Source organism: Cygnus atratus, unplaced genomic scaffold (genome assembly GCF_013377495.2).
Source record: "Cygnus atratus isolate AKBS03 ecotype Queensland, Australia unplaced genomic scaffold, CAtr_DNAZoo_HiC_assembly HiC_scaffold_44, whole genome shotgun sequence".
Taxonomy (NCBI): domain Eukaryota; kingdom Metazoa; phylum Chordata; class Aves; order Anseriformes; family Anatidae; genus Cygnus; species Cygnus atratus.
In genome coordinates this window covers 109,231-131,628 of record NW_026110040.1, presented here as the reverse complement: position 1 = coordinate 131,628, position 22,398 = coordinate 109,231, and the positions used below count along the sequence as shown (strand labels likewise).

The 22,398-nt window shown below is 66.3% G+C and overlaps 3 protein-coding genes across 4 annotated transcripts; 2 read left to right on the top strand and 1 right to left on the bottom strand.

Annotated features, from left to right (window-relative positions):
• The first annotated feature begins 2,114 nt into the window (after positions 1–2,114).
• ILVBL (ilvB acetolactate synthase like) lies at positions 2,115–8,632 on the top strand. Of its 2 annotated transcripts, none has more exons than XM_035571870.2 (17): positions 2,115–2,177; positions 2,817–2,868; positions 3,555–3,675; positions 3,759–3,960; positions 4,436–4,563; positions 4,662–4,800; positions 4,992–5,103; positions 5,188–5,287; positions 5,564–5,661; positions 6,091–6,227; positions 6,311–6,445; positions 6,976–7,090; positions 7,339–7,508; positions 7,585–7,655; positions 7,751–7,822; positions 7,925–8,030; positions 8,212–8,632. In XM_035571870.2, exons 3-17 carry the CDS (start codon positions 3,562–3,564, stop codon positions 8,388–8,390), a joined length of 1,878 nt encoding a protein of 625 aa, XP_035427763.1. In that variant the 5' UTR covers positions 2,115–2,177; positions 2,817–2,868; positions 3,555–3,561; the 3' UTR covers positions 8,391–8,632. The 2 variants fall into 2 exon arrangements, with proteins under 2 accessions (XP_035427763.1, XP_050572792.1); XM_050716835.1 differs by lacking the exon at positions 2,115–2,177 and adding an exon at positions 2,226–2,266.
• A 1,180-nt stretch (positions 8,633–9,812) lies between these two features.
• Positions 9,813–15,225, bottom strand: SYDE1 (synapse defective Rho GTPase homolog 1). Its single transcript, XM_035571891.1, has 8 exons — positions 15,030–15,225; positions 13,184–13,771; positions 11,847–12,587; positions 11,544–11,758; positions 11,331–11,457; positions 11,091–11,248; positions 10,496–10,733; positions 9,813–10,189 (listed from the first exon to the last, which is right to left on the bottom strand). The coding sequence occupies exons 1-8, from the start codon at positions 15,115–15,117 to the stop codon at positions 9,813–9,815; spliced, it is 2,532 nt and encodes an 843-aa protein (XP_035427784.1). The 5' UTR covers positions 15,118–15,225.
• A 147-nt stretch (positions 15,226–15,372) lies between these two features.
• Positions 15,373–22,354, top strand: LOC118261182 (zinc finger protein 629-like). The gene is made up of 3 exons (XM_035571912.2): positions 15,373–15,496; positions 16,142–16,243; positions 20,760–22,354. The coding sequence occupies exon 3, from the start codon at positions 20,816–20,818 to the stop codon at positions 22,319–22,321; it is 1,506 nt and encodes a 501-aa protein (XP_035427805.1). The 5' UTR covers positions 15,373–15,496; positions 16,142–16,243; positions 20,760–20,815; the 3' UTR covers positions 22,322–22,354.
• Positions 22,355–22,398: the final 44 nt, after the last annotated feature.

The following is a 22,398-nucleotide window of genomic DNA, read 5'->3' as shown; positions in this document are numbered from 1 at the left end:
AAAACCGGATGGGCACCTGGACAGACGGCTGGACAGACATCCAGACAGACACCTGGGTGGATGGACAGGCAACCAGACATTTGGATGGATGGACACACGGACAGACGGATACCTTGGTGGATGGACAGGCAAGCAGACAGCTGGACGGACAGACACACGGACGGATAGGCAACCGGACACCTGGACAAATGGACACACGGACACCTGGATGGATGGACAGGCAACCAGACACCTGGACAGCTGGATGCCTGGACACAGACACCCGGGTGGATGGACTGGCAACCGGACACCCAGACGGACGGACACCCGGACAGACGGACACCCCAGTGCCCAGCCAGATGGAAAACGGGACAGACAGACGGACAGACAAGCAGGCACTCGGATGGGTGGACGGACGGACAAGCGGACACGCCTGGCCAGGCTGACAAGAGATGGACGCCTGGACCAGGGGGGTGAGCGGCCAGCTGGACACACAGCCAGCCAGCCAAGGGGACGGAGACACGGACGGGCAAGGGGACAGACGGACAGACGCCCCCCTCCCGGTGCCCACCTGCGGGGGGGGGGGGCTCTCCCCCCGGAGCATCCCCAGCAGAGCGGCGGCGGCGGCGGCGGCCCCGAGAGCGGCGGCTCCGAGGGCGGCGAGGACCGGGAGGAGGCGGCGGCAGCACCGGCGGCGGCGGCGGCCCCGGGAGCACGGAGCCGCCCGGTCCCGGCAGCGGCAGCAGCGGGGGGAGGCCGCCGGCGGCGGGGGGGGGCTCTCGGGGTCGGCGGGCGGCGTCATCACGGCGGGGAGCCAGCTCCGGAGCCTCGCTTATAGCGGGACCGGGGTGGGGGGGTGGGGGGACGGACCGGAGCGTGCCCCCCCCGCCCCGCCGCCCCCGGGGGTGGGGACAGACCGGCACCGGGGAGCCCCCGGGGGTGGGGAGAGACCGGGGAGGAACCGGAGGTACCGGGGGCGGGGGGAGCCCGGGAGCACCGTGGATGTAAAGGGGGGGGGGTAAGGGGGGCCGGCACTTCCTCCGAGGGTGTGTCCCGTCCGTCCCCCTCCCGGGGATTTCCTGCCCCCCCCCCCCGCCGTGACGGAGCACCGGAGTTTCCTACGGGGTCGGAATTTCTGCCCCCCCCCGCCCTCCAAAAACCTCTCCCGGCACTCCGAGGGGAACGGGAAGGGGGGGGGACAGATTCCCGGCTGCCCGGGGGGGGGGGCACACGCATCCCCCCCCGCATATGAGACCCTATGTGAGACTCCCCTATGAGACCCCCCCCCCATATGAGACCCCATGGGAGACCTCTATATGAGCTCCCCCCCCATGACCCCCCCCATATGAGACCCCCATGGGAAACCCCCTATGTGAGATCCCCCCCATGAGCCCCCCCCATATGAGATCCCATAGGAGACCACCCTATGTGAGACCCCCCCCCATGGGCCCCCCCCCATATGAGACCCTATGGGACCCCCCCATGTAAGGCCACCCATATGAAACCCCATGGGAGTCACCCCTCTGTGAGCCCCCCCCCCCCCCCCCCCACCTAAGACCCCATATGAGACCCCCCCCCCATGATAACTCCCACTGGAATAACCCTATATTAGACCACCCCCCATAGAGTAACCCCCATATAAGACCCCATGGGAGGCCCCTCCCCTGGGAAGACCCCCCCATATAAGACCCCCCCCATAAGAGACCCCATGGGAGACCGCCCCCACGAGACCCCCATGGGAGGCCCCCCCTCCCATATAAGACCCCACAGAAGACCCCATGAGAGGAGACCCCGCCCAGGTGACCCCCCCCTTCAGTGACCCCCCCCAATGACCCACCCGGAACCCCCCCCAATGACGCCCCCCCCCAGTGACCTCCCCCAAGTGACAACCCCCAGGTGACCCCCCCCCAATGACCACCCTCACGTGACCCCCCCCCCCCCCCCACTGACACCCCCCCATGCGAGGAGACTCCCTGAGAACGCCCACTGCCAAGCCCCGCCCCTTTCCCTGGCCCCGCCCCTTCCCGCCTGGCCCCGCCCCACCCCCGCCCCTCCCCCCCCGGGCCCGCCCACACTCCTCGAGCAGCCAATCAGCAGCGCAAACCCCCACGTGACACCCCCCGGGGCGCGCGCGGGAGGAGCGAGCGGCGTCGGAAGGTCACGTGGTTCGGGCGGATCGATCCGCGCGGGGTCCGCGGGTAAGGGTGAGGGGGCGGGGCCACGCGGGGGGCGGGGCCTGCAGGTGTGGGCGGGGCCTCGTTGGGGGCGGTGCTTCCGGAGCGGGCAGGTGGCGGCGGGGCTCCGGGGAGGGCTTGGGGGGGGGGGGGGGTTATGGGACGGGGGGGGTATGGGGGGGGTAATGGGACGGGAGGGACGCGGGGGGGGTGACTTGGGACTGGGGGTGACATGGGGGGTGATATTGGACTGGGGGGGGCATGGGATGAGGGGCATGGGGGGGTGACTTGGGACTGGGGGGGTGAATTGGGGTGGGGCGTGGGGTGGGGGGGACATAGGACCGGGGAGTGGCATGGGACTGGGGAGGGGTGGTGCCCCCAGCATGGAGTGGGGACAGCATGGGGACAGGGAGGGCTCTGGGGACACGGGGACAGGGGACAGGACAGGGTGGCTTCTGGGGTGGGGGGCCAGTAAGGACAGGGTGGCCACGGGCCCAGGGTGACCGCAGGGACAGGGGTGACCAAGAAGACAGGTGGCCACAAGGACGGGGGTGGCCGTGGGGACAGGGGACAGCAGGGACACAGAGACACTTGTCCCTGTCCCAATTCCGCGGTGAATTAGGGCGCAAAAACCCAGGGCTGAGCTCGTCTCCGTCCCCGCAGGGACCCGTCCGCACCTCCAGTCATCTCCGGTCACCTCCTTGTCACCCAGCAGGTACGGTGCCCGGAGGCGGGGGGGGGACACTGACCCGAAAAGCTCGCCCGGTTGGCTGCACCCACATATTTCCGCACCCCAAAATTATAATGCCCGGCCCCTCGGGGGGGGGACGCTCCAATTCCCTACGGGATGCGGAGCCCCTCCCAGGGATTGTCACCGGGGTTTTGTCCCAGCCAGCGATAGTTTTGCTGCTGTTTTGCCCGATTTGAGTGTTTTTTTCCCCCCCTGTTTCGCCCTTGTGGCAATGCTTACCTGCCTTTTTATGGTGAAAAGGGGGGAAATTGGGGTTTAGGGGGAAAATCTGGCATCCGACCTGCTTCTGGGTGCTAAAATGGTTTGTGTTTTTGGGGAAATTGGGCCGGGTTTGGTGCTCGCCAGCTCTGCCTCCTCCCCAGGGGTCTTTACACCGTCATGGCATAGGTAACCGGAATGTCTTCGTTAGGCTGCAGTTATGCAAATGAGCAGACTTTGGGCTCAGGCTGGGGCGCCTGTGGGAATGGGATAGGTTCAATTAACCGGCTTTAATTAACCATCGCCATCCCGGAGCCAATGCCAAATTTCCTCTCTGTCCCTGGTGCCGGGGAGTTCCCGTTTGGTGCCACCCTGCCTGGTGGTGCTGGGGCTTCTCCGCCTCATCGGGGACAATTTGGGGGCGTCGTTGTCACCTCGTGTCCCTTCCCCAGCGTCCCCATGGGTCTGCTCACCCTCATCGGCTGCATCTGCGCTGGGCTGCTGGCAGCGACGGCAGCGGCGCTGCTTGCGGTGGCGTATCGCTTGGGGCTCCTCTACCGGCTCCTCCACAAGGTAGGGGTGAAATGGGGGTGAAACCACCCTGTTTTGGTTAAATCCACCTGGTTTTCTAAGCGGGCGTCCTCCTCGCCTTGCAGGCGGATCCCCGAAGCCCCCGGTACGGGGGCGAGCTGGTGGCGGAGGTGCTGAAGGCTCACGGCGTCCGCTTCGTCTTTGCGCTGGCCGGTGGCCACATCTCCCCCATCCTAGTGGCCAGCGAGAAGCTGGGGATCCGCGTGGTGGACACCCGGCACGAGGCCACCGCCGTCTTCGCCGCCGACGCCGTCTCCAGGCTCTCGGGTACCGGATGGGGTGATGGAGGCGGACCTCCTGGTCAACACCTTCCTCTTCCTCAAAGGGTGGAGGGTTTTGGGGTGTCCCTGCTTGGTGGGGTCGCTGTTGAGTTGAGAAGGCTTCCAACACTCTTTGGGTCTTCAGGGACGGTCCGTGGGGTGTTCTCCCCCTTTATTTCCCCCAAAATTAATTTGGGAGCTGTGGTGTGGATGGGATGAGGAGAGATGGACCTCATGATCAACACCTTTCTCTTCCTCAAAGGGTGGAGGGTTTTGGGGTGTCCCATCTTGCTGGGGTCCTGGCTGAGTGGAGAACGCTTCAAACTCTCTTTGGGTCTCCACAGTGGGTTCTCTCCCCGTTTATCTCCCCCCACAACCAATTCAACCACAAACAAGGACCGCACAGCCAGTCCCCTGTGCCCCGAACCCCAAAACTGGGCTGCCCAGGGGGTCACCTCCCACCCCCCCATCTCCCCCTGCAGGCCGCATCGGTGTCGCCGCTGTCACCGCCGGCCCCGGCGTCACCAATGCGGTGACAGCCATCAAGAACGCCCAGATGGCCGAGTCGCCGCTGCTGCTCATTGGTGGGGCGGCCGCCTCGCTGCAGAAGGTCTGGTGGGCTTGCAGAGGGGGGATTTAAGGGACCAAAACCACCTCCCCACCCCTTTTTTGGGGGAGATTTCCCCCATTTTGGGGTTTTCACCACAGGGACGAGGAGCGCTGCAGGACATCGACCAGCTCTCGCTCTTCAAGACACTCTGCAAGGCGTGCGTCTCGGTGTGCACCGTCCGTGACATTGTCCCTGCACTCCGCAAAGCCATCGCCACCGCGCAGTCAGGGACCCCCGGTAAAGGGTGGGGACACCCCAACACCACCCTTGGGGAAGATTTGGGGTGATTTCATCCCCCATAGGTCTCACTGGGGGCGCTGCTTTTGGCAGCGGTGTTTTGGCGTGGTGCTTTTGGTGGTGCTGATGTCACCTCCCTGAAATGTGTTTTTTGGGGGTGATGTGGGGGTCCTTTCACCCCCATCTCACAGGTCCCGTGTTCGTGGAGCTCCCCATCGATGTCCTCTACCCCTTCCACGTGGTGGAGAAGGAGGTCGGCGGTGCCAAGAGTGCCCGGGGGATCCGGGGAAAGCTGGTGCAGTGGTGAGCAGCCATCCCACCAGCACCAATGGGTGCTGCCAGCATCCCAAGGGGCTGCAGCACCCCAAAACACCCCCTTCTTGACAGGTACCTCCAAAACTACGTCCATAACCTCTTTGCGGGTGCCTGGGTGCCCCGGGATGTCACCCCGCTGCCTGTGAAGGTGCCGCTGGCCACTGAGGACGAGGTTGGCTTTGTCCCCCAACCTGCTTTGGGGTTTTGGGGACACCCGGGTGGTGGCACCATGGGGGTGGAGGGGTTGGGTTGTGAGATGGGTTTGGGATTGGCTGAGATGTTTTTTTGGGCTCGGCTGAGTGATTTTGGGGGTCCAACCAAGCCACATTTGGAATCCAACAGAACTGAGTTTTGGGGCCTGAGGGAGTTGTTTTGGGGCCCGAGGGAGCCTTTTTGGGGCCCTAGGGAGCTGTTTTGGGGTCTGACGGAGCCGTTTTGGGGATGGCAGGTACAGCGCTGTGCTGAGCTGGTGAGCCGGGCCACGAAGCCGCTGGTGCTGGTGGGCAGCCAGGCTCTGCTGCCACCCACGCCGGCTGAGGAGCTCCGGTAAGCGGGCCTGGGGACAGAGGGTATGGTTTGGGGACAGCTGAGCGTGTCCAGGGACAAGCGAGCTGGTTTGGGGATGGATCAACTGGTTTGGGGACAACTGAGCCTCTTTGGGGATGGATCATCCAGGGGTTGGATGAGTGGGCTTGGGGATGGCTGAGCCACTCTGGGGACAGCTGAGCCACTCTGGGGACAGCCAAGCCGCTTTGGGGACAGCTGAGCTTATCTGGGGACAACAAGATGGTTTAGGGAAAGATGAGCAGGTTTGGGGCTGGATCAGCCACTTTGGGGACTGCTGATTGAGTTTTAGGGTTCAGCTGAGCTGGTTTTGGGTCCAACCAAACCAGTTTTGGGGCCCCCAACCGAGCCCATTCTGAGGCCCGACTGAGCCATTTTTGGGGCCGATCGAGCCGCTTTTGGGGCATGCAGGGAAGCGCTGGAGGCCTTGGGCATCCCCTGCTACCTGGGGGGGGCAGCACGGGGGCTGCTGCCCCCTGAGAGCCCCCTGCTCCTGCGCCAGAACCGCCGTGACGCCCTCCGCGAGGCTGACCTGGTGCTGCTGGCAGGTGGGTCCCAGGGCTGGGGAAGGGACGGGGACACCCCACGGTGGCCCCTGTCCCCAAATTGTCTCCCCACCTCCCCGCCAAAGGTGCCATCTGTGATTTCCGTCTCTCCTACGGGCGCCTTTTCGGCCGCCAAACTGTCGTGGTGGCCGTCAACCGGGACCGGGCGCAGCTCCTCCGCAACGCCGACGTCTTCTGGCGGCCGCGGCTCGCCGTGCAAGGTGACAGCCCTGTCCCCTCCACCGTCCCCCCGGCCCGAGGAGGGTGGTGGCACCGTGGCGGGGTTGGGAGATGGGGTCGGGGTCGGATGAGGTGGTTTTGGGGGACAATGGTGATTTGGGGGACAGCTAAGCTCTGTTTGGGGCCCAAAAGAGATGGGGTTTGGGGCCAATTCAGCCATGTTTGGGGCTCAGCTGAGCTAGATTTTGGGGTCCAACCAAGCCAGGTTTGGTGTCCAGCAGACCTGGGTTTTAGGGCTAATTCAGCCAGGTTTGGGGTCCAACTGAATGTGTTTTGGGGCTCAGCTGAGCCAGATTTGGGGGATCTTTAAGGTCCCTCCCAGTCCAAACCATTCTTATGATAACTGAGCTGGTTTTGGGGCTCAGCTGAGCCAGTTTTGGGGTATGACTGAGCCAGCTGTGGGGTCCAACAGAGCTGGGTTTTGGGGCCAATTCGGGCAGGTTTAAGGTCTGACGTAGATGGGTGGAGTTTTTTTTTGGAGTGGGTGTGATGAGCTGGGTGTTCTCTGCAGGCGACGCCGCCTCCTTCGTGGTGGGGCTGGCACGGCGGCTGCGGGGCTACTCCTGCCCCGCGGACTGGCTCGGGGGGCTGCGCGAGGCCGAGCAGCGCAAGGAGAAGGCGAACCGGTGAGCACCCAGTGCACGGGGACGGGGACAGGGATGGCAGCTTCCATAGCCGGGGGGGTCCTGTGTCTGTTTTGGGGGGTGAGGACCCCATTTTGGGTACGGGGGCTTGGTTGATTTTGGGGTGAGAAATTCCAGCCCCTTACTACCTCTTTGGGGTTCCCATCCCATTTGCAAGGGGGGGGAAACCCATGCCCATTTTGGGGAGACCCCGGCCAACCTCTTTTGTTTGGGGGGGTCCTCTCTAACAGGGAGAAGGCAGCGACCCCCACCCCGCAGCACCTGAACCCCCTGGACCTGCTGTACCGCCTGGACGCGCTGCTGCCCCCCGAGAGCCTTTTGGTGGCCGATGGGGGGGACTTCGTGGGCACTGCCGCCTACATTGTGCGCCCCCGCCGGCCCCTCTCCTGGCTGGACCCCGGTGAGGACCCCCCAGCCCGGGGTGTGCTGTCACTGTTGGGGACACACGCGGGTGACACCGGCTGTTGTCTTCGCAGGAGCCTTTGGCACGCTGGGAGTTGGCGGCGGGTTCGCACTCGGCGCCAAGCTCTGCCGCCCCGAGGCCGAGGTATGGACGGGGGGGACATGTAGTGGCCCACGTGGACAGCGGTGCCACCTGCTTGGCCTCGTGTCACTTGTCCCTTCCCCTGTGCCACCTGCCAGGTTTGGGTCCTTTATGGTGACGGCTCGCTGGGCTACAGCCTCATAGAATTTGACACTTTTGTGCGGCACAAGGTGAGACAGCGCCGAAATGGGGTCAGGGGGATGGAATTGGGCTCTTGTCCCCACTCTGGGTTGTCACCGGGGCGCGGTGGTCCCGTGCTTTGTCCCCTGCAGACACCCATCATCGCACTGGTTGGCAACGATGCGTGCTGGAGCCAGATCTCCCGGGAGCAGGTGGCCATGCTGGGCAGCAACGTGGCATGTGGCCTTGAGTACCTGGGTGAGCGCTGTCCCCGCTGTCCCCGACACATGGGAGCCGCTGGGGGGGGATCGAGTCCCTTGATCTGGGGACACTTGGTGGCCCTGCGTCACCCTGGAGTGGATTGAGCTGTGCCTGGTGGCACCGCGTCACCCTGCTGTCACGCAGGTGACAGAGCCACGTCCCTGTCCCCTCCCCGCAGATTACCACGCGGTGGCTGAAGCACTCGGGGGCAAAGGCTTTGTGGTGGGACGCCCGGAGAGTGAGCGGCTGGACGCCGTCCTCCGCGCCGCGCAGGATGCGTGCCGCCAGGGCCACCCCGTCCTCGTCAACGCCCTCATCGGCAAGACTGATTTCCGCGAGGGCTCCATCTCTGTCTAGGGACTGTCCCCTCTGCTCCCCCGATGTCCCCCTGTGCCCGGCAGCAGGGATGAGGGGGCTGAAGGATGCACTGGCTGGGTGCCACCGAGGTGCCACCACCCTGTCCCCAACCGGCGATGGGGGAAAAGAGGTGTTAGGGGTGTGGTGGTGGCACTGGTGCTGTGCCCCCTAACTTGGGGCTGGGGGGGGGGACAGTGGTGTCCCCTGGCAATAAAGCAGCGCCATGTGCCCCCGCCTGCCATCCTGTGCCATCGATTCGGGTGCCACGGGGGACAAGTGACACTTTGGGGACTGCCATCCCCCCGATGAGACACCAACACACGCACACAGCCCGGCGGCGAGTGCAGCTTGTGTCCTTTATTGCTGGTGACAGTGACAAGGCGGTGGGCAGGGCAGGGTGGGTGTCAGGCCATCCGGGGGTGGGGGGGGGGCTGGGGACAGCTTTGTCACCAAGCCCCCCCCGCTAGCCTGGTGGCACCCCCTGCCCCAGGTGATTTAACACTGCTGGCTCAGCCCGGCCGGGCGGGTGCTTTCACATTCAGCTGGTTCCTGTAAGGCTAATACTGAGCAAGGCTGGTTTTTTTTTGGGGGGGGGGGGGAGGAATTCATTTGGCTCCCTCCCTCCCCCCCGTAACACTGGTGCTGGGTTCATTTTGGGGGTGAAAAGGGCTTTTTCTGCAGGCTGCGGTGAAGGCAACCGCCGTACACCATCCATCCACGCACATGCACGCACGCACACAAAGCTCGAGTAATAAATAAAAGCTCAGCGCTCCCGTACCGGCAGCACCCCCCCCGGGGGGGGGGGGGGGGGGGGGGGGGGGGGGGGGGGGGGGGGGGGGCAGAAAAAAAGTGAGGGCTCGGGGGGGGCCCTAGCTGCCACCCATGAGGGCGGGAGGGAGTGCCGTCACTCTCCTCAGGGTGCCAGCAACAGGGAGGGGATTTTGGGGAGCCCTCGTGAGCAGGCGGGGAGTGGGGGGCTGATGGGGAGGGGGAGAGGGTGCCCCCCACGTAGCCTGAGCAATGGCGGTCATGGACCCTTGTCAATACTGATTTTGGAGGGGGGGGCTTGGAAGGGCAAAGGGGTGAACAGGCACTTGAGGGCAAAATTTGGCCATAAAAAGCCGAGCAAGAGGCACTGAGCCTCCAACGTTCCCCCCCCCCCCAAAAATGGCGTGTGGATGTGTGTGGGGGGCTGTGTAAAGCCAGTTATTTGGGGGGGGGGGGGGGGGGGGGGGGGGGGGGCTGCTCAGGTGTCCCCCGATGGGGCCTGGGACCGCCCCCCCCCCCCCCCAAAGATGGCATCACCTCCATCAGCGTCCCTCCTGCTCGGCGCTGTGCAAATCGAAGGCAACAAGAGGCAAGTGCTGCTTTTTGGTCGCTCTTCCGGTGGCGCCAGGACCGGCACCGGCACCGGCATCGCCGTCACAGGCAGACGTTGATCTGCTTGGCGAGCTCCCGCTCCAGGTCGAGGATGAGCGCATCAAAGTCCTTGAGGTTGAGCCGGGGGCCGAAGGGCGCCTCAGGCTCGTCACCAAGGCCGAAATCAGCCACGAAGAGGGTCCGCCGGTGCGTGGCCCGGCTCTCACTGTCACCGTCCGCCACCTCGTCGTAGCCACCGAATTGGTGGCCGCAGACGCTCCAGTCGCCGGCGTAGCGGTTGCTGGGGGGGCTCTCCGGTCCCCGGGGGCGATGGCGGGCCACCACTGCCGTGTCCAGCAGGTCCAAGCGCAGTGGTGGCTGCCGCAGGCGGCCGGGCGGTGCCTCCTCCCAGATTTGGGGGGCTGGGGATGAGCGGGGGGCTGCGGAGAGAGTGTGTGTGGGGGGGTCAGGATAAGAGGAGGAAGCCATGGGGTGGTTTGGTGGCACTGGAGGGGGGAGGAAATGTTGGGGGGGAGTTTGGATGGGGGGGCACGGGCCCCTGGAGCAGCTGCTGGGGACAGTGGCCCATGGAACAGCCCCTGGGTGTCACAGACCACCCCCCCCCCCCCCCCCCCCCAGAGGGTGGCCCGGGTGGTGGCCAAGCACAAATTTCCCCCAGGGTGGGGGGCCACGGGTGTCCCCCCCCCCCCCCCCCCCCCCCCCCCCCCCCCCAGAAGCCTGCTCACCCGGCCAGGCCTGCAGCAGGTAGTGCAGCACCTCGATGTGCCGCTTGAAATCGACGGCGCTGGCGATGTCCTCGCTGTGGGCATAGCTGCGGGTGCCGGTGCCGCTGCGCCGAGGCTCCTGGCTCTGGGTGAGCAGGACGGGCCCAAAGCAGACGGCGATGTTCTGCGAGTTCATGCGGTTGAAGTCGTGGAAGGAGGCCACCAGGCTGAGGTGGTCCAGAAGCCGCGTCAACGTGGCCTGGGGGGACAGGGTGGCGTCAGTGGGGACACTCTCTCAGGTGACATTCCCCTGCCCCTGGGCCACTGAGGGGAAATGTTTCGGCCACAGACAGTCCCCGATGTCACTGGGGCTGAATCCCACAGCTAATAACGAGGATGTGGAAATAAATGCTTGGCTACTAGGGATGTAGAGACCCCCAAAAATGCTCAGGGGGGTGGTGACACCAGGACATGCCACATCGCCAGTGTCACTCATCCAGAAATAAGGACACCACAGTGGTGACGTGCAATGGAGGAGAGCCCCAGACCGAGAGGAAGCGGGGTGCCCCGGCAATCCCACAGCCAAGCACCCCCAGTTTTAGGGCTGGCCACCCACCTTCTCGACGTCAGGCAGACAGTCGAGCAGGGTGACGGCGTCCTGCTCGCCTGGCGGGGTCCGGGGAGGCCGCTTGGCCATGGCCTCCAGCACGACGTGGTAGAGCGTGGGGGTGATGAGCGGCGTGGGCAGCTCCCGCAGGTAGTCTTTGAGGATCCCTGCGGGCGAGAAGCCGGGGTGGGGACATCAGCGTGGCCCCCCCCCCAAGGGTGCTGGGGGGCCTGTGGGGTGAGCACTGACCTGTGATAACGTTGATGTCAGGGTAGAGCTGCTCTGACAGCGTCACGGCCGCACTATCCCTCTCGAAGGCGTCACGCAGCTCCTTCTTGACGGCAGCTGAGCCGCAGAGCCGGTACAGCCCGACCACCTGGAATCGGGGACACGGTGACAGCGGTGACAGGGGGCCTGGCTGGGCCATCACCCGCTGGATGTCACCGCGAGGCCCCTGCTCACCTTCAGGCCCCGTTTCTCTATCTCGGTCACACACTTCTGGATGAGCAGAGGCACCTTGGTGGCCGTCTTCTCCCTCTCCACCAGCTGGCCCAGCTCCACGCCGAAGACGCGGGGCTCGCGCTCGCCGGGGCCGTCCCACTGCTCCACCAGGGTGAATTTGGAGAAGAGGATGCCGCGAGGCTGCAGCCGCACCGCCAGCTGCTGGGCCCGGCAGCCTGGGGAACAGAGGGGTGCTGTCAGCGGGGTGCCGTGCTATGAAACACCCCCCCCAAAAAACTGTGCCCTCCCATCCCCGCCACGCACCTCTGAAGATGTGGGGCAGGACGACAGTGCCGTGGCAGCAGAGGCGGTTGCGGCAGGAGGAGGGGTCCCAGGAGAAGACAATCACCTTGAGGAGCTGGGCGCTCTCCAGCTCCAGGTTGAAGGTGTGGTTGAGGCCAAGGAAAGCTGCCTTGCAGGGCAGCAGAGCCGTGCGAGCCCGGTTGGCCGCATCCACCTGCAGCACGCAGAAAACCTCCCGGGCTTCAGCTCGCGGCAGCTTCAGGTCCCGCACGCCGTAGAGGTGGACGCTGACCAGCCCAGAGATGTGCTGCCCGCCTCGGGGCAGCTCCCCGCAGCTGTAGGGCTGGAAAGCGGCCACGTCCAGCCCGCTCTCTCCATCCTCTGGCTCAGCGTGCGCCCCGGTTTTGGCCAGCAGCTCCGGGGAGTCGCCGTCACTCAAGTAGCCGCCCTTGTTGGCCGCTTTGGCACGGGGCAGTGAGGCCACACTGGTGTCGAGGTGGTAGCGGCTGATGACGTTGCTGGACTCCTTGCGGGTGTCGGAGGGCGAGGTGCCACCCTCCTGGCCCCGCGGCCGGGGGCTGCGCAGGCTCAGCTTCCTCCGCAGCTCTGGCAGCTTCTTCATCTTCATGGAGAGGCGGCGCACGGTCCCCGGGGACTTCACTTTGCTGAGGGAGCGGCCTTTCTTGGTGGCACTGGGGCTGGCGGGGGGGGACGGAGGGGCGAGCCCCGTCCCCAGGCTCACGCAGGGGATAGGCATCTTTCCTGGGGGGACAGAAAGGGTGAGCGGGTACCTGGGGGATACCAGGAGCCTGGCTGGGACTGGGGTGGTGCCCTGGAAATTGTTGCGGGGTGGGGAATGTCGGGTTCTGGGGACACTGTCCTGGGCGTGGGGATGGTGGGGTTTGGGGGACAATGTCCTGTTTTGGGGGATGGGGAAAGGGCAGGGACTATGGGATGTGTCTGGGGGAAGGTGAAGATGACGGGGATCATGGGGTCCAGATGTCCCTGAGGACAGGGTGGGGATAGGGACTGTGAGGTCTGAAGGACATCATCCTGGGGGGGTGGGCAGAAAGGGACAGGGATTATGGACTCGGGGGGGATGTTGGCCTGGGGGGCAAGGAAGGGACAGGGACCACGGGGTCCAGGAGACACTGGGGACAAGGGACCACTGGCTCTGAGGACCTCGGGGTCCAGGAAGCCTCACAGGTGTCAGAGAAAGGACAAAGACCATAGGGCGCTGCAGATGGAGACTGTACGGTCCAGGGGACACTCTCCTGCGTGGTGACAAGGGCTGTGGGGAACCAGGGGCCACCACTGTCCCCCCTCTCCCTGACCCCTAGCTCCCCGCTGCCCCTCACCACAGGCCTGCGTCCTGCCAGCTGCCAGCTCCTCTGCGCTGCAGGGTCCAGGGCTCTCTGCCGTCCCTCTGCCCCCCCAGGGGACGTCCTCCCCACTCGCCTTCGGAGGGTCTTCGTCCTCGGGGATGGGGTTGTACCAGATCTCGCCCTCGCTGCCGGCCGCACCAGCCTCAGCCTCGGCCCCGCCGCCAGCCTCGTCCAGCCCCGGTGCCTTCGCCGAGGACAGCACCCAGTGCCGGCTGCTCCGCTCCAGGCTCTGCAGGTAAGCGCCGTGCCCTGGGCTCCTACCAGGGCCACCGAGCTCCACAGATCCGTTCGCTGCTTCGGCCTCCTCCGCCGGCTCCAGGGGCTCCTCGCCGGGTGGCTCCATGCCAGGCCAGGGGCTGCTGGTGGCTGGATCCAGCTCGCTGGCCTCCAACACCTCCAGGGAAGCTTTGGGAGCCGGCATCCGCCTCCCGCTGGGCTCATCGCGGCCGCCGCAGGAGAAACGGGCCCAGTTCTGCTTGCGGGGCGCTGCCGGGGCCAGTTCCGATGATGCTGGGGCTGCCTCAGGGTCCACCGGCGAGTCGGGGCTTGGTGGAGGATGCTCTGCAGGAGGGAGAATGGACGCGGCTCGGCGCGGGTCCCTGCCACGCCAGCCGCGAGCCCTCCCTCTCACCCCTGCCAGCGTCCCGGGGGGCCACCCACCCTCCTCACCCCGAATCCGCTGCCGCCCCACGGGGCCGGCGGAGGCAGCTGCACGCAGCCCCTTGCCAAGCGGGATTTCCGGTTGTTTACGGCCGGACAGCCCTGCCGCCACGCTCCCACTATCCTGGGGGGGCTCGCTGGAGGATGGGGGGGGGCTCAGCCAGGCCCTGCTGCACCCCATCGGGGACACGGCCGCATCCCGATGGGGACAGCTCTGCGTCCGTCCCCATGGCCTGCACCCCCCGGTCGCATGCACAATGGGGTGCCCTCAGTAGTGCACCCCAATTCCCTGTGCTCCTCCAGGTGCATTTGTGCACCCCGGATTGTCTGCACCCCTTGTGCACCCCTCTCACATGCACCCCAAAACAATCCCCACTCGTGTCACACCAGCACCCACGCCCGGTCCCGGTCCCCGTCCCGCTGGAGCACCCTCACCCCCGTGGGACCAATTCCTCCCAGATGCTGTCACTGCCGCCCCCCCCCGCTCCATCCGGATGAGAACAGGGGGTGCTATGCGCCCCCCCCCCCGCACCCCAATTCTGGCTTTAGCGCCCACATGGGATGTTCTGCCCACCCCAGACCTCAGCTTGGGTACCCCAAATGAGCGCCAGCATCGGTGGAGGCCCCACAGCATGGTCTCCCCATCCATCACCCCACAGCCCCCTGGGATCGCCCCCCAAGTGGTGCCAAGCCCACGGCTTGGCATAGGGCACCCCGAGAAATGTGGGGCAGGAGGCACCCCAGGGTGGGGGGTACCCCAACTCCTGCAGGGCACAGAGAGAGACACGGGGTGATGGGGAACCTTCCTTGGGGCCAAAAGGGGTGGTGGGGAGCTTTGGGGGGACAGGAGGGAGCCCGGAGTGACACTGGGGTCCTTTCCTCGGGGGGCAGGAGGGAGCTGGGTTCACAACGAGGGGTCCTCTCCTTGGGGGACAGGGCCCCAAGGGTCCCATTCCCGGGGGACTGGACCCCAAGGGTCCCTTTTTGGGGGGGGGACAGAAGGGACCTGTGGTGATGTGGAGCCCTCCGGGGCTGCACCAGGGACCCTGGGGTGGGGACCACGAAGGACCCCAAAGAGACTGAGGTGGGGCCTCCATCCCGGGGGGGGAGCCCCGGGCCCCCCGGTGTTGGGCTTCTCGCCCCCCCTGCAGCTCCGTACCTCGCTCTTTGGCGTCCGATTTCTTCCTGCGCGGGCGGTCCCGGCCCCGCAGCCGGGAGAAGGTCCTCCGCAGCAGCGGCTCCGCCATCGGCCCGGCCCGGAGCCCCCCGGCGGGGTCCCCTCAGCGCCCCCGGGACCCCTCAGCCCGGCGGGGACCGTTCAGCCCGGCGAGGGTCTCCTCAGCCGGGTCCGGTCCCGTTCAGCCCGGGTCCGGTCCCCTCAGCCCGGTTCTCCCCCCTCAGCCCGGTCCGGCCCCTGCCGCCCCCCCCCCAGCCCGGTTCGGCGGCGCCTCCCCTTCCTCCAGCCGGCCCGGCCCGGCCTGGGGCGCCCCCTCAGCGCGGCGGGGCCTGGAGCAGCGGCGGCGGCGCCGCCATCCCGCGGTGCGAATTCCTGGGATGCCGCCGGGAGCGCTGCCGGGAGCTGTAGTCCGGAACCCCCCCGGGCCGGACTCCCCCCCCCCGCTCCAGGTAGCTGCAGGCCAGGACCCCCCCGCCCCGGTTCTAACACCCCCCCCCCCCCCCCCCCGCGACCACCGTCTGGAGGAGCCCTGGGGGGGGGGGCGGGGGGGTATTTAGGGGAGCCCTGGGGAGTCTATGGGGGTGTTGGGGGGGGTTGGAGGGGATTTGGGGGAGCCTGGGGGGGGATTTAGGGAGGCTAGGGGGGTATTTGGGGAGGCTGGGGGGTATTTGGGGGGTCTGGAGGGTGTTTGGGGAGCCTGGGGGGGTATTTGGGGGACTGGGAGTGATTTGAGGAGGCTGGGGGGTATTTGGGGAGGCTGGGGGGGATTTAAGGAGGCTGGGGGGTTTTGGGGGGCTGGAGGGTGTTTGGGGAGCCTGGGGGGGATTTGAGGAGGCTGGGGGGGGTATTTGGGGAGCCTGAGGGATATTTGGGTGCCTGGGGATGATTTGGGGAACCTGGGGGGGGGGGGGGGGGCCAAGACTCCCCCATCCCACGTCTGCAGAGGGCTCCAATGTAGCTTCACCCATGAAATCACCGCTGCTCCCCCGGGGGACACCGAAACCCAGAGCCACCCCGCACCCATCCACCCCACGCCGTCGGGGTCCCCATCCGATCGGGGGCCTCACTCTGCACACCCGTTTATTGTCCCACAGGGACCCCCGGTGCGCCCCCAACACCGAATCTCGCCCGGAGCCTCCTTCTGGGACCCAGAGTGGAGGTGCTGGAGGCCGAAGCTGCGTGCTGCAGTGCTGCAGGTCAGATGTGGCAAGCGGAGACGGGCTTTGGGGACCCCGGAGCAGGGGGAGTGACGGGGACTGGGGGACCCTCGAGGTGCCCCCTGCAGGCTCAGGGCTGCCCCTCGCACACCCAGGGGAGCTGGCTCGTGCAGGGGTAGTCGAACCACGTGCCGTCCGTGCGGACCACCGCGCAATTCTCCTGCTGCCCGCCGTTGGGCTCGTTCCTGTGCCATGAGCTGCAATGAGGGAAGTGACACAGCTTAGGGGTGGCCCCCTCTGCATCCCCAAGCCCCCGTCACCCTGTCCCCAGCGCCCATTGGGCTGTACCTTTGTTCCCTGGGCAGGATGGTCCCATCTGCTCGCTTCCAGGTGCCCTCGACCTCTTTATCCGTGATGCCCAGCCAGGAGGAGTCTTGCAGAATGGTCTGGATGTAAGTCTGGGGGCAGAGGCATTGTCACCCCGGTGCAGAGCCCCCCCTCAAGACCCCTGCACATCCTTGGGGACAGCTGGGGACAGCGGGTCTCAGGGCCAGGTAGGTCCCAATGCTGCTCCCGCACCTCCCCACGCTGCTCTGGCCACCACCAGCACAACCGCTGCCCAGGAGTGAGGAGACGTGGGGGAAATTTGGTGTTTTTTTTTTGTGCTGGGGGACAGTTAGAGGACGTATGGGGTCAGGGATGGCAGGATTAGGGCCTCAGAACACTGGAGCAAATTTAGGGTTAAAAGGACAGAATTTGGGTAAAAAGTATAGTATCTGAGTATTTAGAGAATAAAAGTAAGAGCTAGATGCTCGGCAGCATCCTCCCATGGGAAAAGGTGGTGTGGGGTGACCTCAGAGCAGGCCCTAAAGTTCAGGACAGGGGTTTGGGGTCCACAAGAGGCTTCCAGCTGCCCCCCCTCGTGGGGGCCAGGATCTGTCCCCCTTACTCGCTCCTCGGGGCTGTCCACCTCCAGGAGCCGCGTGCCCAGGGTCGAGCAGAAGCGCTGCGCCGTCTCCCAGGTGCTCGTCGTCGCAGAGTGGAAATAACACGAGTCCTCGAAATAGGTCCAGCCTCTGGAGCAAGGGGGGCAACCTGGGGAGGGGAAGCAGAAAGGGGGTCACCCCCCAGATAGGGCTGCGGGAGCTGCCAGGATCCCCTCTGGGTTAGGGGTAGGGTTAGAGCCCTGATGGGTTTGGGGTTAAATCCTATATATTTAGGGTTAGGTCTGGGTTGAATCCCATTGGGGTTTAGGCTAGGTTAGGATTAGGTTAAATCCTATATATTTAGAGATGTAACTGGGTTCGGGTCCCGTTAGGGTTTGGGTTTAGCTTGAGTCCTCTATATTTAGGTTTACAACTGGGTTGGGGTTAGCTGGGCTAGGACTCCACTAGGGTTTGGACTCCTTTAGGGTTAGCTTAAATCAAATAATTTAGGATTAGGCCTGAGCTAGGGCCCCGTTGCAGTTTGGGCTTCTCTTAAGCCACATCCCTTCCAGGCTGGGGCTGTGTTTCAGCCTGTTAAGGGTCGGGCAAGGCCCTAAATATCCACGGTCAGGAACTGACTGGAGCGTGAGCAGATGTTGTCCTTGCTCCCGTGGGCGACCCAGCGGCTCCACTCGCGGTCCCCAATGAAGAGCATCACGGTGTGCTTCTGGTTGTTGCCGTAATTGAAATAGAGATCGTGGCCGGCCAGCGCCAGCAGCGCACCGTCGCGGCACTCCCAGCGCTGCAGCCTGCCGTCCTCCCGGCATGGCTGCAGCCACACCGTGGACAGGTTTTGCCCCCTGGCCGCCGTCACACACGAGCGGGACCCCGCCGCGCTTCGCAGCCGGTCCCCATGGAGCCACTGGAAGCGTTGCGCCGCCGCCTTGGGCTGGCATGTCGCTGCCATCAGCTGCCGCCCGCGCGCTTCCACGCACTTGTTGTGCGCTTCGTTGTACAGCAGGAAGGGCGCGGAGGCTGTGGAGAGGGGGATGGTGATGGGGGGGAGGGTGCATGGGGCCCTGGGACAGTGACACCGTGGAAATGGGGAGGGGGGGACGTGGCACAGCCACACACCCACGTTCGGCGGCTGCTTCGCCATCTCTGCTTCGTCCAGGGCCACCGTCAGGGCTGCGACTGGGGGAGGCAAAGGGTCACCGTGCTGGGGGGGTCCTGTTGCAGCCCCCCAGCCCCTCAGTCACCTTAACTCTGCTCCCAGCAGCCCCAGCATCATCTCCCAGGGTGGGGGAGCTGCCGTGCCCCCCCCGGTACTCACTGTGCCGTGAGCCAAGGGCGAGGAGGAGCACGTTGAGCAGCACCGAGACCCCCAGGGCCGCGGCACCCACCAGCACCAGCCTCTCCTGGGAGCAGCACGGGTGCGCTGGGGAGGGTGAGTGGGTGACGATCGGTCCCGATGGGGCTGCAGGGCCCCGATTCGGGCTGCACAGCCTCGTCCCAACAGGGATGGGCTCACCTGGGGGGTCAGGGAGGTGCTTGCGGCTTGGCACGGTGATGGGGGGGTCGAGGGGCTCATATGGGTTCTCCTCCATGGGGCATGGGTCGCTGCAGGCTGGAGAAGGGGCAGCAGGGATGGTGCTCGTGGGGGATCCCCCCTCTTGTGCCACCACCAGCCCTGGGGACCCTTGTCAAGCACCACGATGAGGGCTTCCCCCCCCATGTCACCACCCTGGGGACCCCCCCCCCATTGGGTACCAGAGGTGGGAGATCAGCCCCAGGGTTCACCTGTGGGCAGTGGGGATGGAAATGGGGCTCCCCTTTGGTGCCACCATCTGCCCTGGGGACCCCTACTCAGATCCCAAAAGGGACAGGCTCGGGGCATGAACTGGGGACTGCTGGGCTCACACCCACCCCAGCCAGCACCCCAGGGTGCTCCTTACCTTCCTTGCCGCCAGGCCCCAGCACCCATTTTTGCCCTTCCCTGGGCTGGCTGGGCTCGATGTTGCCGTACATCGTCCCCGCGGCACCGCTGAGCTCTCCCCACGGGTGTCCCCACTGATAATGCATGAGGAAGGGGGGGGCCCGGATGCGCCCCTGCCTTGGGGATGGGCCTCAGAGGGGCCCGCGAGCACCCACAGCTTCCTCCCCACATCCTGGGGCTTGGCCAGAGGTGACACCGCCTGTGACGGTCCCCAGCGATGTCCCTGGGGGGTCTTGGCACAAGGAGGGTCATGGAGCCTGCAGGCTGCACCCATGGGTGGCACAGCGGGGACCTGGGAGCACCCGTGACAGTATCCAGGGTGTCCCCATGCCTAGGGTGCACCACGGGATGTCCCCAAGCCTGCTGTGTGCCCATGCCCAGGGTGTCCCCATGCCCAGCATGTCCCTGGTGTCCACCCACACCCAGCTGCACCCACACCCGTCCCAGCACCCATGGGAGATCTGGGTGACCCCAAGAGGACAGAAGGAGCACTTTGGGGGGGGGGAGGGGGAACGAACGACACGACGACACCCAGCCCCATGTCATCTCCGGGGGTGCAGGAAGAGCTGGGTGCTATCAGCACCCACCAGCCTCGGCCACAGCTCCCCAGCCATGACCAGCACCCAGCTTATCGCGCCCAGTGGGAGTGGGCACCCGCTGTGGTGGTGACGGGTGAGCCATGGTGGCTCCCATGGTGGAGCCAGATGTGCCATGGCAACATTGGGTATCCTATGGTGGTGCCGGGTGTCCCATGGTGGAGCCACGTGTCCCGTGGTGGTTCTGAGTGTCCCACGGTGGTTCTGGGTCACTCATAGTGGAGCCAGATGTGTCATGGCAATACTAGGTGTCCCGTGGTGGTTCCGGGCATCCCATGGTGGTGTCGGGTGTCCCGTGGTGGTGCCAGGTGTCCCATGATGATGGCTGTCCTGTGGGCTACCCCATCGCAGTGACGAGTGTGTCGTGGCAGTGCCGGGCATCCCCACGCCTGTCCGTGTCCCCCTGCCCGTCCCTGTCCTCCCCCCGCAATGCACGTCCCCACAAGGACCCCCCACGCCCCCTCTCCCCTCCCCAGGAGAGATCCCCACGCCCACGCGTGTCCGCGGCTCCCCGGGGCTCTGCAGCGCGTCCCGCAGCCCCCAGGCGGCGCCACAACGGCGGGAGCGGAGCCGCCGAGAGGCGCAGCCGAGCGCAGCCGGGACCGGCACCGGCACCCGGGACCGGGGGGAGCCGGGGTGGGGGGACCCCAGCCCCGGGGCGCGGCGCTCGGGACCGGGGCACACGGGACCGGGAGGAGCCGGGACCGGGGAGCAAAGGGAGCCGGCAGCGGGAAGCGAGCACTGCAGGTAAGGGGGGGGGGGGGGGGACCGGTCCCGGGGAGGAAGGGGCGGTGGGGGGGTGCTGGGCCCCGGTTACCGGGGGATGTAACGGGGAATGGGGCCGGTCGGGACCGGGCTGTGCCCAGTACTGGTGGCCCCGTTGGCAGCTGGGCCTGGTCCCTGTCACCCCATCACAGTACTGGGTGGCTGGCGGACACCCAGGGTGCCCCCTTTGAGGGAGGACGTTGGATCCCCCGCAGCCCCAGGGTGACACCGTAGCGTGCTGTCTGCTCACGTCCCCCCACCTTGTGCCGCAGATGGGACCCGGGAGGCCACCGGGAGCACCGAAGCCACACCGGGGTGCCGTGAGGGCATGGACAGCAGCAGCACTGATTTGGGGTCATGGTGCCAGCACCGAGTGTTTGGCAGCAGCGCCGAACTGACACCCAGCAGGCAGGACCGGGCAGACACCAGCAGTGCCAAAACGATGCTGTGGTGTTGGGCCGGGGCTGATTTGGGGACACGACACCAGGACCAGGCGGACACCAGCAGTGCCAAGGTGGAGACACAACACTGCGACCCTGCAGGCAGTGGCAGCACCGATTTGGGGACGCGAGGCAGGGAGCGGGCGGACACCGACATCACCGAACTGATGCTGGGGTGCCGGGACCGTGACGATGCTGGCAGCTCCAACCCAGTGCTGGAGCACCAGGATGTGGCAACCACCAGCAACAGCAATTTGGGGCCACGGTGCCAGGACACAGCCGATGCCGGCAGCACCAAACTGGACCCACAGCCCCAACGCGAGGATGCCATGGCAGAGCCGAGACAGGGTGATGGCAAGGACCCTGCCGCCGTGGCTCGTCCCTTCCGCTGCGGGGCGTGCGGGAAGCGCTTCGGTGCGAGCACCACACTGATGCGGCACCAGGCGCTGCACGGGGCCGAGCGCCCTTTCTCCTGCACCGAGTGCGGCCACAGCTTCTGCGACCGGGCAGCGCTGGCCACGCACCAGCGTGGCCACGCGGGCGAGCGACCCTTCGCTTGCACCGAGTGTGGCAAAGCCTTCGCCGGCAGTGCGGGGCTGCTGGTGCACCAGCGGGCGCACACGGGCGAGCGTCCCTTCGCCTGCGCCGAGTGCGGGCAGCGTTTCCGGCAGAGCGCCCACCTGGCCCAGCACCAGCAGGGCGCCCACAGCGCGGGACGCCCACACCGCTGCCTACAGTGTGGCAAAGCCTTCGCACTGCGCTCCACGCTGGCCCGGCACATGCAGACTCACACGGGCGAGCGGCCCCATGCCTGTGGCGAGTGCGGGCAGCGTTTCCGGCAGCGGGCACACCTTGCCCGGCACCGGCTGGCGCACACGGGCGAGCGGCCCTTCCCCTGTGGCCAGTGCGGCAAAGCCTTCGCCCTCAGTGCCACGCTGCTGCGGCACCAGCTGGTGCACACCGGTGAGCGCCCGCACCGGTGCCCCGACTGTCCCCGCGCCTACACCCAAAGCGCCTACCTGGCCCAGCACCGCCGCAGCGCCCACACGGGCCAGCGGCCCCACGCCTGCCCCGAGTGCCCGTGTGCCTTCGCAGACCGTGCCAACCTCCTGCGGCACTGCCAGGGCCATGCTGGTGGGCAGCCCTTCGCCTGCAGGCAGTGCGGGCAGCGCTTCACCCAGCGGGCCAGCTTGCTGGAGCACGGCCGGCGGCACACAGGGGAGCGGCCGCACCGCTGTCCCCAGTGCCACCGTGGCTTCCGGCACCGCTCAGCACTGCTGCGGCACCGGCGGGCGCATGCCGGTGAACGACCCTTTCCCTGCACCCACTGCGGTCGCCGCTACAGCCGCAGCTCCAACCTCCTGCTGCACCAGCGCGTCCACACGCCCGACTGATGCCAGAGAAGCACCCATGGGTGACACCGGTGCTGCTGTGGGGATTATTCCTCCCTGCTGGTTTCATACAGCGTCTG

Excerpts from the sequence above, each read along its gene's own strand:
- LOC118261182 (XM_035571912.2), top strand. The coding sequence starts at position 20,816 with ATGGACAGCAGCAGCACTGATTTGGGGTCATGGTGCCAGCACCGAGTG.
- SYDE1 (XM_035571891.1), bottom strand. The coding sequence starts at position 15,117 with ATGGCGGAGCCGCTGCTGCGGAGGACCTTCTCCCGGCTGCGGGGCCGG. Across the intron at positions 11,249-11,330 it reads TGACATCAACGTTATCACAG|GGATCCTCAAAGACTACCTG; the intron begins GTCAGTGCTCAC and ends TCTCGCCCGCAG. Across the intron at positions 10,190-10,495 it reads CCTGCTGCAGGCCTGGCCGG|CCCCCCGCTCATCCCCAGCC; the intron begins GTGAGCAGGCTT and ends CTCTCTCCGCAG.
- ILVBL (XM_035571870.2), top strand. The coding sequence starts at position 3,562 with ATGGGTCTGCTCACCCTCATCGGCTGCATCTGCGCTGGGCTGCTGGCA. Across the intron at positions 6,228-6,310 it reads TGACCTGGTGCTGCTGGCAG|GTGCCATCTGTGATTTCCGT; the intron begins GTGGGTCCCAGG and ends TCCCCGCCAAAG. Across the intron at positions 7,091-7,338 it reads CGCAAGGAGAAGGCGAACCG|GGAGAAGGCAGCGACCCCCA; the intron begins GTGAGCACCCAG and ends CCTCTCTAACAG.